Source organism: Lepidochelys kempii, unplaced genomic scaffold (assembly GCF_965140265.1).
Source record: "Lepidochelys kempii isolate rLepKem1 unplaced genomic scaffold, rLepKem1.hap2 scaffold_174, whole genome shotgun sequence".
NCBI lineage: Eukaryota > Metazoa > Chordata > Testudines > Cheloniidae > Lepidochelys > Lepidochelys kempii.
Window position 1 is genome coordinate 73,349 of NW_027333613.1, and position 16,185 is coordinate 89,533.

General features: G+C 63.6%; 3 protein-coding genes across 6 annotated transcripts; all 3 read right to left on the minus strand.

The window, feature by feature from the left end:
* Positions 1 to 66: 66 nt before the first annotated feature.
* Positions 67 to 3,584, minus strand: LOC140904523 (thialysine N-epsilon-acetyltransferase-like). 3 transcript variants are annotated; one of them, XM_073326908.1, is made up of 6 exons: positions 3,191 to 3,575; positions 2,370 to 2,421; positions 2,043 to 2,126; positions 1,280 to 1,381; positions 890 to 930; positions 251 to 516 (listed from the first exon to the last, which is right to left on the minus strand). In XM_073326908.1, the coding sequence occupies exons 1-6, from the start codon at positions 3,251 to 3,253 to the stop codon at positions 337 to 339; spliced, it is 522 nt and encodes a 173-aa protein (XP_073183009.1). In that variant the 5' UTR covers positions 3,254 to 3,575; the 3' UTR covers positions 251 to 336. The 3 variants fall into 3 exon arrangements, with proteins under 3 accessions (XP_073183008.1, XP_073183010.1, XP_073183009.1); XM_073326907.1 differs by lacking the exon at positions 890 to 930 and having other exon boundaries at positions 67 to 516; positions 3,191 to 3,579; XM_073326909.1 differs by lacking the exons at positions 890 to 930; positions 2,043 to 2,126 and having other exon boundaries at positions 67 to 516; positions 3,191 to 3,584.
* Positions 3,585 to 4,028: 444 nt separating this feature from the next.
* LOC140904524 (thialysine N-epsilon-acetyltransferase-like) lies at positions 4,029 to 10,189 on the minus strand. Its single transcript, XM_073326910.1, has 6 exons — positions 6,802 to 10,189; positions 6,272 to 6,323; positions 5,964 to 6,047; positions 5,418 to 5,519; positions 4,708 to 4,748; positions 4,029 to 4,489 (listed from the first exon to the last, which is right to left on the minus strand). Exons 1-6 carry the CDS (start codon positions 6,874 to 6,876, stop codon positions 4,313 to 4,315), a joined length of 531 nt encoding a protein of 176 aa, XP_073183011.1. The 5' UTR covers positions 6,877 to 10,189; the 3' UTR covers positions 4,029 to 4,312.
* A 513-nt stretch (positions 10,190 to 10,702) lies between these two features.
* LOC140904529 (thialysine N-epsilon-acetyltransferase-like) lies at positions 10,703 to 15,261 on the minus strand. 2 transcript variants are annotated; one of them, XM_073326922.1, is made up of 6 exons: positions 15,136 to 15,261; positions 14,723 to 14,777; positions 14,331 to 14,414; positions 12,651 to 12,749; positions 11,924 to 11,964; positions 10,703 to 10,901 (listed from the first exon to the last, which is right to left on the minus strand). In XM_073326922.1, the coding sequence occupies exons 1-6, from the start codon at positions 15,175 to 15,177 to the stop codon at positions 10,725 to 10,727; spliced, it is 498 nt and encodes a 165-aa protein (XP_073183023.1). In that variant the 5' UTR covers positions 15,178 to 15,261; the 3' UTR covers positions 10,703 to 10,724. The 2 variants fall into 2 exon arrangements, with proteins under 2 accessions (XP_073183023.1, XP_073183022.1); XM_073326921.1 differs by having other exon boundaries at positions 15,115 to 15,247.
* Positions 15,262 to 16,185: the final 924 nt, after the last annotated feature.

The window sequence follows — 16,185 nt, forward strand, 5'->3', positions numbered from 1 at the left end:
CTGAATATGCCCCCCCACTCCGACCCCAACATTCCTGGGGGTGAGTGATTTGGACACAGACAAATATTTGTTTGCCATGGTTTTATTCCATGCACTAGACGCTGGGGCCTGCTGGAACACGGGACCCCAGTGGATCTAGAGACCCCCTCCCCCTCCCCCCACTATCCTCATTCACACAGTCTTGCCTGACCCCCAAACCGCCCTCCCTCCACCAAACTGATCAGAGGAAAGGGGTTTTACAGGAGCATCTATGAAGGTTTACAGCAGAGGAGTGGGAGGCAGGACTCCTGGGTTCTCTCCCCGGCTCTGGGAGGGGAGTTGGGGCTGGTGGCCACGTCACTGTCCCAGCTGCCCCTGCGACAGCTGCTCCAGGGCATCTCCTTCGAAGTGGAAGAAGTGCCAGCCCTCCGCAGCCGTGAGGTCCACCGCCCCCTGGCCCTGGTAGAAGTCGATGGCCGCTTGATTCCAGTCCAGCACCATAAACTTCATCTGGGTGCATCTGTTCTCCACACCAATCTGAGAAGGATCAACGGGGGGTGGCTGGGAGTCAGGACTCCTGGGTTCTCTCCGCAGCTCTGGGAGGGGAGTGGGGGCTGTTGGGTTAGAGCTGGGGGGAGGAGGGGGGCCTGGTAGCCAGGACGCCTGGGTTCTCTCCCCAGCTCTGGGAAGGGAGTGGGGGCTGGGAGCCAGGACTCCTGGGTTCTCTCCCCAGCTCCGGGAGGGGAGTGGGGTCTGGTGGCTAGAGCAGGAGAGGCTGGGAGCCAGGCCAGTGCCTCAGTTTCCCCCATGGTAGAAGTGGGAACAATGATCCCCCTAGGGGGCTGGCTTGCAATCTGAGAGCAAGGAAAGGAAGGGATCAGAAAGGGCAAAGGGTCCAATGTCCTGTTACCTCTGCGATTTTACTCATAAGCTTCTTGCCAATGCCTTTACCTGTGTGGGGAGAGAAACCAGCAATTTAAGAGCAGGGTCTAGTGGTTAGAGCTGGGGTGGGGCTGGGAGCCAGGACTCCTGGGTTCTCTCCCCGGCTCTGGGAAGGGAGTGGGGGCTGGGGAATTAGAGCAGGGGGGCTGGGAGCCAGGACTCCTGGGTTCTCTCTCCATCTCTGGGAGGGGAGTGCGGGCTGGGGAGTTAGAGTGGGGGGGCTGGGAGCCAGGACTCCTGGGTTCTGCTCCACTTTTCCGTGTCCTACCTCTTCCCCTGGGGTGACTGCCTTGCAAGCATCATTGGGGCTGTCTATGTTGGGGACCCCAAATAATGCCACTCTCCCCCAGTTCCGTACCTCTGAACTCAGGCATGACGTACAGGTCTTCCATGTAGATGTTTCTGCCTTTCCAGGTACTGTAGGTGAAGAAATAGAGGCCGTACCCCACGACGGTGTGTCCTGGGGCGGGGAACAAAATTCACCAGCTGCCCCCACCTCAGGCACCCCCAAATTCCTCATACTCTTCCAGTCCCCCCAAACCCTTCCCCCAGCCTCTGAGAAATCCCTTCTTCACCCAGCCCCCAATTCCCCATCTCCCAGCCCCTGAAATTCTTTTCCCTGCTCCCAGCCCCCCATTCTCCACCCCCAAAGCTCTCCAGGCACCCCCCATTCTATCCCTGGCTCTGGGAGGGGAGTGGGGGGCTGGTGGGTTAGAGTGGGGGGGGGCTGGGAGCCAGGACTCCTGGGTTCTATTCCTGGCTGAGGGGGGGCCTGGGAGCTATTTTAGGGGGGTCCCCTCCATGGAAAAAGTGAATCAGACAGAAGGAAAAAGAGACAAAGATCTGGATCTTCCCCCCAAACTCAGCCCCTCAGCCACCTCCTCCCAAATCCTCACTGCTGGACCCCCGACCTCCACTTCTGAGCCACCGGGACACAGAGCTGGGGTCAGGGATGGCCCGGGGTGGGGGAGCTAAGTCTATCAGGGAAAACTGGGGTAGCTAGTTGGGGTGGGGAGGCGGCGGCGGTGGGCTGTCTTCGGCCTCTTGGGGTCCCCCGAATTATTACTGTGCCGGGTGTCGGGGGTACCCCCCCGGGCATTGTGGGGCGGGGGGTGCATTACCGTCTCGACTCCGGTGTTCGGGCGGGACCTCTGCCACCAGACATCTGTAGAAAGGGTCGTTGGCAAAACCATCTTCCCTGAGCACTGGGGAGGATATTGGGGGGTGAGGGGGAGACATGGGGGGACAGGGAGGAAAGAGAACCCCCACCTCCCTGAACCCCCCCCCACAGCCCCCCTCCCAAATTGGGGCAGCTACAAACCCCACTCCATGCGCCCCACCCGCCCCGCAGCTGCCTCTCTCCCCACCTGCCCCGGAAGAGGGGGTGTGCACCCAGATCCCAAGGGGGGAGGGTGGCGTCGGCGGGGGGGAGGAAGGGCAGAGCTCACCTTGGTCATTAATTTGTACCTGGTCCGGGAGCTTCTCAAACTCTGCCAGCTCCTGGGGGGCAGAAAGTGAGCCCGTGGATCAGCACCCCCCAACTCCTTTCTCCCCCAACCAGCACCACCGGGATCTCCCCTCAATTCCCCTCTCAGTCGGCCCCCCATCCAATTCCTCTCTCAGCCTCCCCAACCCTCCCTCCAGCCTCTGAGAAATCCTGTCTCCACCCAGCCCCGCCATTTCTCCCCAGCCCCAATTCCCCTCCCCCTAGCCCCCCCAATTTCCTTCCCTCTTCCCAGGCCCTCCATTCTGCACCCCCAAAGCTCTCCAGGCACCCCCTTCTCTCCCCGGCTAGGGGAGGGGAGTGTGGGCTGGTGGGTTAGACCAGTGGGGGCTGGGAGCCAGGACTCCTGGGTTCTCTCCCCGGCTCGGGGAGGGGAGTGGGGGCCGCTGGGTTAGACCAATGGGGGCTGGGAACCAGGACTCCTGGGTTCTCTCCCCTGCTCTGGGAGGGGAGTGGGGGCTGGTGGTTAGAGCAGGCTGGACTGGGAGCCAGGACTCCTGGGTTCTCTCCCCGGCTCTGGGAGGGGAGTGGGGGCTGGTGGTTAGAGCCGGGGGGGCTGGGAGCCAGGACTCCTGGGTTCTCTCCCCGGCTCTGGGATGGGAGAGGGGGCTAGTGGTTAGAGCAGGGGGGGCTGGGAGCCAGGACTCCTGGGTTCTCTCCCCGGCTCTGGGAGGGGAGTGGGGGCTGGTGGTTAGAGAGCCCGCGCGCGGGGGGCGGGGGGGGGGCGCTGGGAGCCCGGACGCCTGGGTTCTGTCCCCATCCAACCTTTATCATCCGCACGACCTCCACACAGTCTTCAGCCCTGCAGGGCCGGACAACGCACTCCATGCCCCCTCCCTCGCCGATCGCCTGGGTTCAAAGTCCCGGGGGTGGGGGCGAGGCTCTGGGAGCTCAGAGTGGGGAGCCGCCGACTGGAGAGAGAGTACTGTATTTCCCAGCATGCATTTGGCTCTGCCCCACAACCGCTGCCCCGTCCAACTGTCCGTGGGGCAGAATCCTCTCCCCCCCCCCCCCCGCGCCCATGAAAGAGACTCAACCTCACGCTCTCAACACGGAAATAACTAATGGAACCCAGGAGTCCTGGCCCCACTCCCCTCCCAGAGATGGAGAGAGAACCCAGGAGTCCTGGCTCCCAGCCCCCGCTGCTCTCACCCCCCAGCGATGGAGAGAGAACCCAGGAGTCCTGGCTCCCACCCCCCCCCTGCTCTAACCCACCAGTCCCCACTCCCCTCCCCGAGCCGGGGAGAGAACCCAGGAGTCCTGGCTCCCAGCCCCCCCTGCTCTAACCCACCAGTCCCCACTCCCCTCCCCGAGCCGGGGAGAGAACCCAGGAGTCCTGGCTCCCTGCCCCCCTGCTCTCACCCACCAGTCCCCACTCCCCTCCCCGAGCCGGGGAGAGAACCCAGGAGTCCTGGCTCCCTGCCCCCCTGCTCTAACCCACCAGTCCCCACTCCCCTCCCCGAGCCGGGGAGAGAACCCAGGCATCCTGGCTCCCAGCCCCCCCTGCTCTCACCCACCAGCCCCCACAGCCCCACCTCCTAAAGCAGCCCTGAAGGGATTGAAAGATACAACTCCCCCCCCCAGCACAGAATCATGCACAAGCGAGTTGACACCGTTGTTTATTGGCCGCGCGGGGTCCCTGCCCCGAGGAGCCCCCCAGGGGCAGGTCACGCCCTGTGACACCCCCCGATGGTGCTGTCTCTCGCCAGCGCATTGAGCTGCGGCCAGATCTGGATTCTGGGCCGAAATCCAGGCGGCGGCAGGATTGAACCCGCAGGACGCCTGGGTTCTCTCCCCAGCTCTGGGAAGGGAGTGGGGGCTGGAGGGTGAGAGCCGGAGGGGGGCCGGGAGCCAGGACTCCTGAGTTCTCTCCCCAGCTAGAGCTCTTCACTGTGTCGCCCACTTCGCCATCTCCCCCATGGCCTGCCCCTCGATGTGCCAGACGAGCCAGTTGTCCCTCGCTGTCATGTCCACGGCCCCCAGTTTCTCGTACAGCGCCGTGGCCGGCTGGTTCCAGGTGGCCGACATGAACTGGAACTGGGTGCAGCCGCGGGCCAGTGCGAGCTGCGGGAGAGACGGAAGGGCAGAGCTGTTTTACTGACTCACCCATCGGCGTGGGACCAGCAGCGTCCTATCTGCTCTGATGCCAGAAAGCAAGGCTTGGCCCCAGAGATGTTACCTGGGGGGTCTGGCCCCACAGACGGAGCAATGGCCCATTGACCCCAGATTTGGCCCACACAGTCCGGGGAGGAAGAGAGACTGAATTTCGGAGCGAACCTCACCTTGGCCACTTGGCTCAGTAAACTGGTGCCAATCCCTTGGCCTGCAGAGAAGAACATAAATCACTTAGCTCCGAGCTTCGTACATCCCAGGGCTGCTGTGACACCCTGGCTAGCTCCGAGCCCCCCCCTGCTCTAACCCATCAGCCCCCCGCCCGCCGGAGGCCTGCCCCCCAATCATTCCTAGAGCAGGGCTTTTAGAACATCAGGGGTATGCTTGGTGCTAAGATGCGGCCACCTCTGGGGCGGGGCGGCTGGTGACCCAGGGACCCCCCCGCCCGGCGCTGAGATGCGGCCACCTCTGGGGCGGGGCGGCTGGTGACCCAGGGACCCCCCGCCCGGTGCCGAGATGCGGCCACCTCTGGGGCGGGGCGGCGGGTGACCCAGGGACCCCTTGCTCACTGATGATATGTGGGTTCAAACCCTGACCCATGCAGGTCTTGCATAAACAGGCCTTAATATTGTTTCCATGAAAGGCAGAACAGTATTAGTTTGGTGCCTGGAGAGAGTGCCCGCTGCCGAGCCCCCTGCCCTGCTCCCTGCCCCACAGCGCCCCCTATCGCCACCCTGGGGCCAGCCCCCCCTGCTGGGGGAGAGCCCTCCCTGCCCCCCCAGTGCCCATAAGAGCCGCCCTGGTGCCAGCCCTGCTCTGCCAGGGGAGAGCGCCCCCTGCTGAGCCCCCCGCCCCGCCCCCTGCCCCACAGCGCCCCTACCTCTGAACTCCGGCATGACGTACAGATCCTCCCCGAAAACGATCCGCCCTTGCCAGGTGCAGTATCTGAAATAATGGAACTGGTACCCGACGATGGTGTGCCCTGGAGAAACCAGCCTCGAAGGCAGAGACAAGGATTGCAGCCGGCAAAGATTTAGCCCCTTGGATGGCTTGCTATGTGCCCACCTCTGGGGCGGGGCGGTGGGTGACCCGGTGACCCCTTGCCCGGCACCGAGATGCGCCCACCTCTGGGGCAGGGTGGCGGGTGACCCGGGGACCCCTTGCCCGGCACCGAGATGCACCCACCTCTGGGGCGGGGTGGTGGGTGACCTGGGGACCCCTCGCCCGGCACCGAGATGCGCCCACCTCTGGGGTGCGGCGTGACATAAGCTGCACCCTATGGAGTCAAACACCTCACTCTGTGCAGAACAGCGCCCCCCGCTGAGACCCTGCCCTGCTGCCAGCGGGCACGTGAGTCTCGCATCCAAACACTGCCCAGCCCCCATACCATTTGCCCTCCCCCTCCCCACATATTCCCACGCCTCACCGTCTTTGCTCCTGTGGTCACGGGAAACTTCGGCTACCAGACAGCCAAACTTGGGGTGCCTCCCGAAGCCATCCTCCCTGAGCGCTGCAGGCAGAGAGAATAAACAGAAACTGGCTGGATCCAGGCAGGGCTGGGAGCCAGGACTCCTGGGTTCTCTCCTTGGCTCTGGGAGGGGAGTGGGGACTAGTGGTTAGAGCGGGGGGGGGAGGAATTTCATCAAGGAGTGGGGTGAAGAAACTCCCATCTGCCCCCCTGGCACAGAAATCCAACCCTGAACGTCGCTCATGGGTAAAGCCCCACTAACTTACCTTCGGGGGTAGTTTTGACCTGATCCAAAGCCTTGTGAAACTTTGCCCCTTCCTGTTGAGAGATGACAGACCCTGTGTAACCAGCCGCCCTGCCCCAGAGGTGGCCGCATCTCAGCGCCAGGAGAGGGGGTCCCTGTGTAACCCGCTGCCCCGCCCCATAGGTGGTCGTTTCTCCATGCCGGGCGAGGGGTCCCTGGGTCACCAGCCGCCCCGCTGCAGAGGTGGCCGCATCTCAGTGTCAGGTGAGGGGTCCCTGGGTAACCAGCTGCCCCGCCCCAGAGGTGACTGCATCTCAACACCCCTTGTTGACGTGCCCACATCCCTGCTACCCTGGGAATGGGGAACTTTCCAGCTGAATCCAGGACTCCTGGGTTCTATCCTGGCTTGGGTAGGGGAAGGGAGGGGAAACTAGCAGTCAGAGCAGGGGAGGCTGGGAGCCAGGACACCTGGGTTCTATTTCCACCCGTTGCTACCACCCCTGGGCAGCTCCATTCCCTCGGGGTGCGATTACGCTTCCCTCCGCTGCTCACCCGAATCAGCTGCATGACGTCCTTGAGGTCCCTCAGGGCCCAGGGTCGGACAACATAGCTCATGGCTGCTGGCATCTCTTCTCCTCTCTCCCCCTTCTCGGCTCTTGGACTTTTGGCCTTTCGGTCACATATCCAGGAGGAGGAGTCCCAGCCACATGGAGAGCCCTCCGTGTCTGCAGTTCCCTATGGAGCCAGGAGGGGGCGCCAAGTAGAAGGCAACCCCACCACTAACACCAACCAGATGGGATCCCACTGCTGACACCAATTGGAATCCAAGACACGTTAGCCACGGTACCTCTCCCTCCGAGCCAGAGGGGCAGGGGTAGCCACGTAAAAGGGGCCAGTGTCCCCAGCTACAGACACTCCTAGCTCAAAGACCAGTGTGCATCCGTGGGGACAGGCTGTGGTGAGCATGGAACTGAGCCCTTGGGGTGAAGATGGGGGGGGGGCAGGAGAAGCTGGGTGCTATACCCATGGGGGAGGATGGATCCAGCGAGAGAGAGAGAGAGCTGTATAGGGAGGGATGGATAGAGGGCTGTGTGTATGGATGGACGGATTGATGGATAGATAGCTAGGTGAGCGTGCATGGGGATGGCTCGGTAGATAGGAGGGGGGATGGATGGATGGACAGAGGTATGTGGATTTGGATGGAGAGATGGTAGAAGTGGATGGATGGATGGATGAGTATGGATGGATGGGTAGATGTACGGATGGACAGAGGTGTGTGGGGTTGGACAGATGGATGGGTATGGATGGATGCATAGATGGATGGATGGACAGAGGTGCATGGGGGATGGATGGCCATATGGGAGAGGTGGGTGGGTGGGTGGATGGATGGATAGATAGAGATGGCTAGATGGGTGGATGGAAGGATGGACAGAGGTACATGGGGTTGGATGGACAGATGGATGGGTGGATGGGTAGATGGATGGATGGACAGAGGTGTGTGGGGTTGGATGGACAGATGGATGGATGGACAGATAGGTAGGTAGATATGGATGGACAGACAGGTGGTTGGATGGGTAGATGAGTGGATGGACAGCTGGACATGGGGATGGACAGATGGATGGATGGACAGATAGATAGACATGGATGGATGGACGGACGGATGGACGGATGGATGGATGGGTAGATAGATATGGATGGATAGCTGGACATGGGGATGGATGGATGGGTAGGTAGATATGGATGGACGGATGGTCGGATGGATGGATAGATAGATATGGATGGATGGATGGACAGCTGGACATGGGGATGGATGGACAGATGGATGGACAGATAGATAGACATGGATGGATGGAGGGATGGTGTCACGGAGTCCCTGGGCGATGCTCTGGAACTGCTCCCCATGAAGCCAGGCAGGACTCTGGGGAGTCTCCTCTCGGGGAGCAGCCTGTCTTCAGGACACCCAGCTCACACATTTTCCCCCTTCCTGGGTCTGACCTCGGAGCCTTCAGCCTCCTCTGCCCCTCCGTGTGCTTCCCACAGTGAGTCCGCCCAGGTGGGGTCCTGGGGAAGCCAGAGGGGTCCTGCCCCCCAACTCCGCAGTCAGACGGGACTCTCAGCCAGCCGGTAACACAGAAGGTTTATTAGACGACAGGGACATGGTCTAACACAGAGCTTGTAGGTGCAGAGACCGGGACCCCTCAGCTGGGTCCATTTTGGGGGGCAGTGAGCCAGACAACCACATCTGACCTTCACTCCATGTCTCCAGCCAGCCCCAAACTGAAACTCTCTCTAGCCCCCCCCCTCCTCTGGGCTTTGTCCCTTTCCCGGGCCAGGAGGTCACCGGATTCCTTTGTTCTCCAACCCTTTAGCTCTCACCTCGCAGGGGGGAAGGGCCCAGGCCATCAGTGGCCAGGAAACAGGGTGTCGGCCATCCTCTGTGTCCAGACCCAGGCACACACCGGCCCTCTAGGGCTCTGCAATGATCATACACCCTTACCCCACCCCCTAGATACTTAAGAACTGCCTAGGGGAAACTGAGGCACCCCCACACTATTCAGAGGAAACATTAAGAACAGTCCCGCTTCGTCACAGATGGCTGGCTGGACGGGTAGATAGATATGGATGGAGATGGGTGGATGGACAGCCGGACAGATGTGCATGGGGCTGGCTGCACAGACGGGCTCAAAGCGGGTACCCGGTACCCTGATGGACAGCCAGGCCTGGTCCTGGGCGGTGGGGGCTCACTGGTGCCCCGGGCTAGCTCTGCCTGGTCTCAGGCTCAGCCCTGCAGCAGGTGGGCTAATGCCAGGCCGCCTGCTGGGCTCCTCCGTGGGCTGGTTCGGGGCCACGGGGTGGGGGTGGGTGGGATCTGCTCAGTCTGGTCGGCCTCAGTCCCCTGGCTAGGGGCCCCACAGATGGGCAGAGAGGGGCAGGCCCCTGTGCAGGGCAGGGGGCCCCTCAGGGAACCTAATCACTAAGCTGGGGGTCGAGGTCCATCGCTGCTCAGCTGACAAGCCTCTCAGGGGGCATGGGGGGGGTCGCCCTCTGCCCCACTCACTGATCACATGCTGGGGGGAAGGGATCGACGTGGCACAAAGATCTCATGGAGGGGGCAGCGGCGGGCTGGAAAGGAAGGTAAAAATTATCCAGCCCCAAAACTAGGTGGTTTAATGGTTAAGGGCTGGGAATGCAGGGGGCAGGACGCCTGGGTTCTCCCCCGGGCTCTGGCAGGAGAGTGAGGGCAGGTGGGTTAGAGCGGGGGGGGGCGGGGAGGCTGGGAGCCAGGACTCCTGGGTTCTCCCCCGGCTCTGGCAGGGGAGCGGGATGAAGGCTGGGAAGTTCTCTCAGGCCGAGGGTGGAATTTGGGGTCACATCCAGGGCCCCCGAGCCGCTCGCTGGCCCGGTTCGGAGCAGGGAGATGAACGTGGGGCGCCCGGCTGCCTGGCATCTTGGCCCTACGTCCTGCCAATCTCTTCCTTGGCACAGCACCACAGTCCCGCCCCCCCCCGGCCTCTGTGCCCCCCCATTTCATCTCCGTTTTCCTGGCCACGGAGCAGGTGCCCCCGGCCGGTCGGGGGAGCTCAGGATGGGGCCCAGAGGCCGTCAGATGGACCCTCTCGGGTTCTCGAACCGTCCCCGAGTCCTTGGGTCAGAGAGGTCTCAGGTCCCACTGGGCTCTGCCTTCCTGTGCGGGCCCCAACCGCCCCCCCGGGATCCCACCGGCCCCCGGGACCCCACTGCCAGCTTGATACGGCACCGATAATCCACGGCAGGGAACGGCAAATCCACCACAGCCCTGTCCCCCGCCCTAACCAACAGCCCCCTACTCCCCTCCCAGAGCCGGGGAGAGAACCCAGGAGTCCTGGATCCCAGCTGCCTGCCCTAACCCACCAGCCCTCACCCCCATCCCAGAGCCAGGGAGAGAACCCAGGAGTCCTGACTCCCAGCCCCCCAGTTCTAACCCACCAGCCCCCACTCCCCTCCCAGAGCCAGGGAGAGAACCCAGGAGTCCTGGCTGCCCCCCCCGCCGTTCTAATCCACCAGCCCCCACTCCCCTCCCAGAGCCAGGGAGAGAACCCAGGAGTCCTGGCTTCACTTCCCCATGTCCATTAAAGCATTTATTTTTCGGGCCTTCCAGCAAGAATCACCCTGACGTCACCAGCCAGGCCCACACCAGCCGCCCGGTAATTTTTCGGGGGGTGGGGGTGGGGGTTGGGGCACTGGGAAAACCAGCTCCTCACGTCCCACCAGGGCTAGGGCTAACCCCATCCCCATCAGACCCCCATCCCCATCAGACCCCCCCTCTTTAACCCCCTCCCCCTCTCTGCGGACCCGCCCATCCCTTGGGAGTTATGGAGACAACCCCCTCCTCCCACCCCACTGGGGAATCCCCCCGCCCCCGGAGATGCTCACTCCCTCGGGAGAACCCCCAGCCCCCCCAACCCATCTGGGCTCTGTCCCCCCCCCCCCAGGCCCTAAAATTTGCTCCGGGCCGCCAGTCTCCGCAGGGCGTCCTCTTTGAGGTGGAAGAGGCTCCAGCCCTCCTTGGCCGTCAGATCCTGGCCGCCCTGCCTGGCCAGGAAGCCCATTTCATTGGTCTTCCACTTGGCTATATGCATGCGGAGCTGGCCACAGCCCTTGGCCACGGCTGCCTGCAGGGGGCAGCAAAGAGAGAGGGGTTAGACCCGCTGCTGCTGGGGGAATCTTCGCTACTGGGGGGGCAGTGCAGGGCATAGGACACACAGAGGAGCAGAGAGAGGGGTTAGACCATCGCTGTGTGGGGAATCTCCACTACCAGGGGTCAGTGCAGGGCATTGGACACATGGAGGAGCAGAGAAAGGGGTTAGACCAGCTGCTGTGGGGGGAATCTTTGCTGCTGAGGGGCAGTGCGGGGCATAGGACACATGGAGGAGCAGAAAAAGAATTTAGATTTGGTGTTGTGGTGGGGGGAATCTCGGCTACCTGGGGGGAATATGGGGCATAGGACACACTGAGGAGCAGAGAAAGAGGTTAAACGCACTGCTGTGGGGGAATCTCTGCTACCTGGCAGCAGTGCGGGGCCTAGGACACATGGAGGATCAGAGAGAGGAGTTAGACCCACTGTTGCAGGGAGGAATCTCCACTACTGGGTGGCAGTCTGGGGCACAGGATACATGGAGGAGCAGAGAAAGGGGTTAGACTCGTTTCTTCAGGGGGAATCTCCGCTACCAGGGAGCAATGTGGGGCATAGGACACATGGAGTAGAAGAGAGAAGGGTTAGATCCACTGTTGTGGGGGGGAATCTCTGCTACTGGGGGCAGTGTGGGGCACAGGACTGACACAGAGGAACAGAGACAGGGGTTAGACTCGTTTCTGCAGGGGTAATCTCTGCTACCTGGTAGCAGTGCAGGGCATAGGACACACAGGGAGGTGTGTGCGATGGCGGGGGGCAGAGGGCTGGGGTGTCTCTCACACACACAGGTTAGTCGCCCCAATCCTGGCCCATTGCTGTGATGAAGTACGAGGTCTCAGATGACACGGGTTGGGGCCAGTCAGACAGGTGGGGGGTGGGGCTGGTGACCCCAACAAAGAGGGGTTTGTTCCTTAGGGCAGAGTTGGGGGGCTCAGGGTGGGGTGTGGGGGTTAGAGTTGAGCAGCCCTCTACCCCCCCGCACCGCCAGTGACCGAAACTCACCTGGGCAGCCTTCTCGATCAGCCGCTTCCCGATCTGCTGGCCTGTGGGAGGAACACAACTGAGCCCGGACTCCTGGGTTCTCTCCCCGGCTCTGGGAGGGGAGTGGGGGCTGGTGGGTTAGAGCAGGGGGGGCAAGGAGCCAGGACTCCTGGGTTCTCTCCCCGGCTCTGGGAGGGGAGTGGGGGCTAGTGGGTTAGAACAGGGGGGAGTTGGGAGCCAGGACGCCTGGGTTCTCTCCCCGGCTCTGGGAGGGGAGCGGAGGGTGGTGGGTTAGAAGAGGGGGGAGCTGGGAGCCAGGACTCCTGGGTTCTCTCCCCAGCTCTGGGAGGGGAGCGGGGGCTGGTGGGTTAGAGCAGGGGGGAGCTGGGAGCCAGGACGCCTGGGTTCTCTCTCTGGCTCTGGGAGGGGAGTGCAGGCTGGTGGGTTAGAGCAGGGGGGAGCTGGGAGCCAGGACGCCTGGGTTCTCTCTCTGGCTCTAGGAGGGGAGTGGAGGCTGGTGGGTTAGAGCAGGGGGGAGCTGGGAGCCAGGACGCCTGGGTTCTCTCCCCGGCTCTGGGAGAGGAGTGGGGGCTGGTGGGTTAGAACAGGGGGGAGCTGGCGGGGCCAGGATGCCTGGGTTCTCTCCCCGGCTCTAGGAGGGGAGCGGGGGCTGGTGGGGCAGAGTGGGGGAGGGGGGGCAGAGGGCCCGGACTCCTGGGTCCTCCCCCTGGCCCTGGCCCGGCCGTACCTCTGAACTGCGGCTGAACGTAGAGATTGTCCACGTAGAGGTTCCTGCCCTTCCAGGCGCTGTACGTGAAGCTGGACAGGACGTAGCCCACGATGCCACCTGTGGGGGAACCCTGCAGCTTCGGGCTGGGGCAGGATCCGTGGGCATCACCCCGGGGCCGGGGTAGCCCCTCGACCCCCCCCCGCACCTCCGCAGCGACAGTGGCCGGTAGCTGTACGGGGACCATGACACACAGGGAGCCGCTCGGCATCCCCGCCAGCGTGGGGCAGACATGTGCACACCACCAGGGGGCGGCGTCGCACGAGCGGTCACGCACCACCAGGGGGCGTCGTCGCACGAGCGATCACGCATCACCGGGGGGCGGCGTCGCACGAGCGATCACACACCACCAGGGGGCGGCGTCGCACGAGCGATCACACACCACCAGGGGGCGGCATCGCACGAGCGGTCACGCACCACCAGGGGGCGGCGTCGCACGAGCGATCACACATCACTGGGGGGCGGTGTCGCACGAGCGATCACACACCACCAGGGGGCAGCGTCGCACAAGCGGTCACACACCACGAGGGGGCGGCGTCGCACGAGCGATCACACACCACCGGGGCGGCGTCGCACGAGCGATCACACACCACCGGGGGGGGCGTCGTCGTACAAGCGGTCACACACCAGCAGGGGGCGGCGTCGCATGAGCGGTCACACACCAGCAGGGGGCGGCGTCGCACGAACGATCACGCACCACCAGGGGGCGGCGTCGCACGAGCGGTCACGCACCACCAGGGGGCGGCGTCGCACGAGCGATCACACACCACCAGGGGGCGGCGTCGCACGAGCGGTCACACACCACCAGGGGGCAGCGTCGCACGAGCGGTCACGCACCACCAGGGGGCGGCGTCGCACGAGCGGTCACGCACCACCAGGGGGCGGCATCGCACGAGCGGTCACACACCACCAGGGGGCGGCGTCGCACGAGCGATCACACATCACCGGGGGCGGTGTCGCACGAGCGATCACACACCACCAGGGGGCAGCGTCGCTCAAGCGGTCACACACCACGAGGGGGCGGCGTCGCACGAGCGATCACGCACCACTGGGGGGCGGCGTTGCACGAGCGATCACACACCACCAGGGGGCATTGTCGCACTAGTGATCACACACCACCAGGGGGCGGCGTCGCACGAGCGATCACACACCACCAGGGGGCGGCGTCGCACGAGCGATCACACACCAGCAGGGGGCGTCGTCGCACGAGCGATCACACACAGCAGGGGGCGGCGTCGCACGAGCGGTCACGCACCACCGGGGGGCGTCGTCGTACGAGCGGTCACACACCAGCAGGGGGCGGCGTTGCACGAGCGGTCACACACCACCAGGGGGCGGCGTCGCACGAGCGATCACACACCACCAGGGGGCAGCGTCGCACGAGCGATCACACACCACCAGGGGGCAGCGTCGCACGAGCAATCACACACCACCGGGGGGGCGGCATTGCACGAGCGATCACACACACCAGGGGGCGGCGTCGCACAAGCGGTCACACACACCAGGGGGCGGCGTTGCACCAGCGATCACACACCACTGGGGGGCGGCGTTGCACGAGCGATCACACACCACCAGGGGGCATTGTCGCACTAGTGATCACACATCACCAGGGGGCGGCGTTGCACGAGCGATCACACCTACCCTCCTTGTTCGTCTGCTGTGGGGGCAGCTCCGCCACGTAGCAGTCGTACTGGGGTTGTGCCCCGAACCCGTTCTCTCTCAGCACTGGGCAGGGGAAGCAGAGACACGTGTCAGGGCCCAGCACCCCCCCACCCCCGCAGGGTGTGAGAAAGGGGCACACCGGAGTGGGGCACCGGTGGGGGGCACTGCCGAATGGGAGGGAGCCAGAGCTGTGGGGCAAGGGGTGTGCAGAGCCAAAGACACCCCCCCAGCACCCGTCACTGCTAGGACTACCCTCCCCGGGCCCCCTCCCCCTCTGCCCCCCATTCCTCCCTCTCTGCTAGGACCCCTCCCCCTCTGCCCGGGCTCCCTCCCCCTCCGCCAGAGCCCCCCAACGCCCTGAGGGCTCTTACCTTCCAGGGTGACTTTCACTTCGATAGGGGGCACCCTGTAATGGACGGCAATCTCCTGCAACAGACAGCCCCCCCTCTGAGTGCCCCAGAGCCACCGCTGTCCCCTGGGCCCCAGCCTCCTGCCCCGAAGGGCCAGCCCCCTGCCACCCCCATCCTGAGCCTCTCTCTGCTACAGCAGGATCGTAGGGGGGTGGGGGGCGACCTCTGGACACCTGGGTTCTCTCCCCAGCTGTGGGGAGGCAGCGGGGGCTGGTGGGTTAAAGCAGAGGGGGAGGCTGGGAGCCAGGACTCCTGGGTTCTCTCCCTGGGTTTGGGAGGGGAGTGGGGGCTGGTGGATTAGAGCGGGGGGAGGGGGCGGGGGGCTGGGAACCAGGACCCCTCCCTTCCCTGACCTTGATGAACTGCAGGATGACCTTGCAGTCCTTCACCGTGCACGGTCGGATGATGCAGTTCATGGTACCGGGTCCCTCCTCTGCCTTTTTCCCTCCTGGCCCTTGGACTCCCTCTGCCCCTTTAAGAGCAGCTGCCGGGGGGGAGGTGGGGGTGGGGGTGGGGCTACACAGTTAGAGGGAGGAGTTTTGTCCAACCTTTGAGTCTCAAATGGCTGCGAACCAGTTCCCTCCAGCGCCAGGAGGGGGTGCCAGGCAGGAAGGAGCCATCCCACCGCTGACACCAAACAGAGGGGATCCCACCGCTGACACCAAACAGAGGGGATCCCACCCCTGACACCAAACAGAGGGGATCCCACCTCTCACACCAAACAGAGGGGATCCTACCTCTCACACCAAACAGAGGGGATCCCACCCCTGACACCAAACAGAGGGGATCCCACCGCTGACACCAAACAGAGGGGATCCCACCGCTGACACCAAACAGAGGGGATCCCACCTCTCACACCAAACAGAGGGGATCCCACCCCTGACACCAAACAGAGGGGATCCCACCGCTGACACCAAACAGAGGGGATCCCACCTCTCACACCAAACAGAGGGGATCCCACCGCTGACACCAAACAGAGGGGATCCCACCGCTGACACCAAACAGAGGGGATCCCACCTCTCACACCAAACAGAGGGGATCCCACCTCTGACACCAAACAGAGGGGATCCCACCTCTCACACCAAGCAACTTCTGATTGCAAAGGAGCTTGGGACCAGAGGGATGGTGACTCCATCTCCCCGCGTAGGGAGCAAAAGGGGACCTGGGGAGTGGGGGGTGGGACTGCAGCCACAGCTGGGTTTCGGGTGGAGGAAATGGGGCCAGGTTTGAGGGTGGCTCTGGGGAGTGGGGCGTGAGGATAGTGAGCGTGTGTGAACAGATGGGGAACTAAAATGGAGTGGGGGCTTCTGGGTTATGGGCTGAGATCTGGGAGGGGAGTAGGGTGGGATTCAGGACTCCTGGGTTCTCTGCGCACCTGTGGGAGGGGAGGGGATGTTTCGTAGGTCGGTGGGGGGGCTGGAATT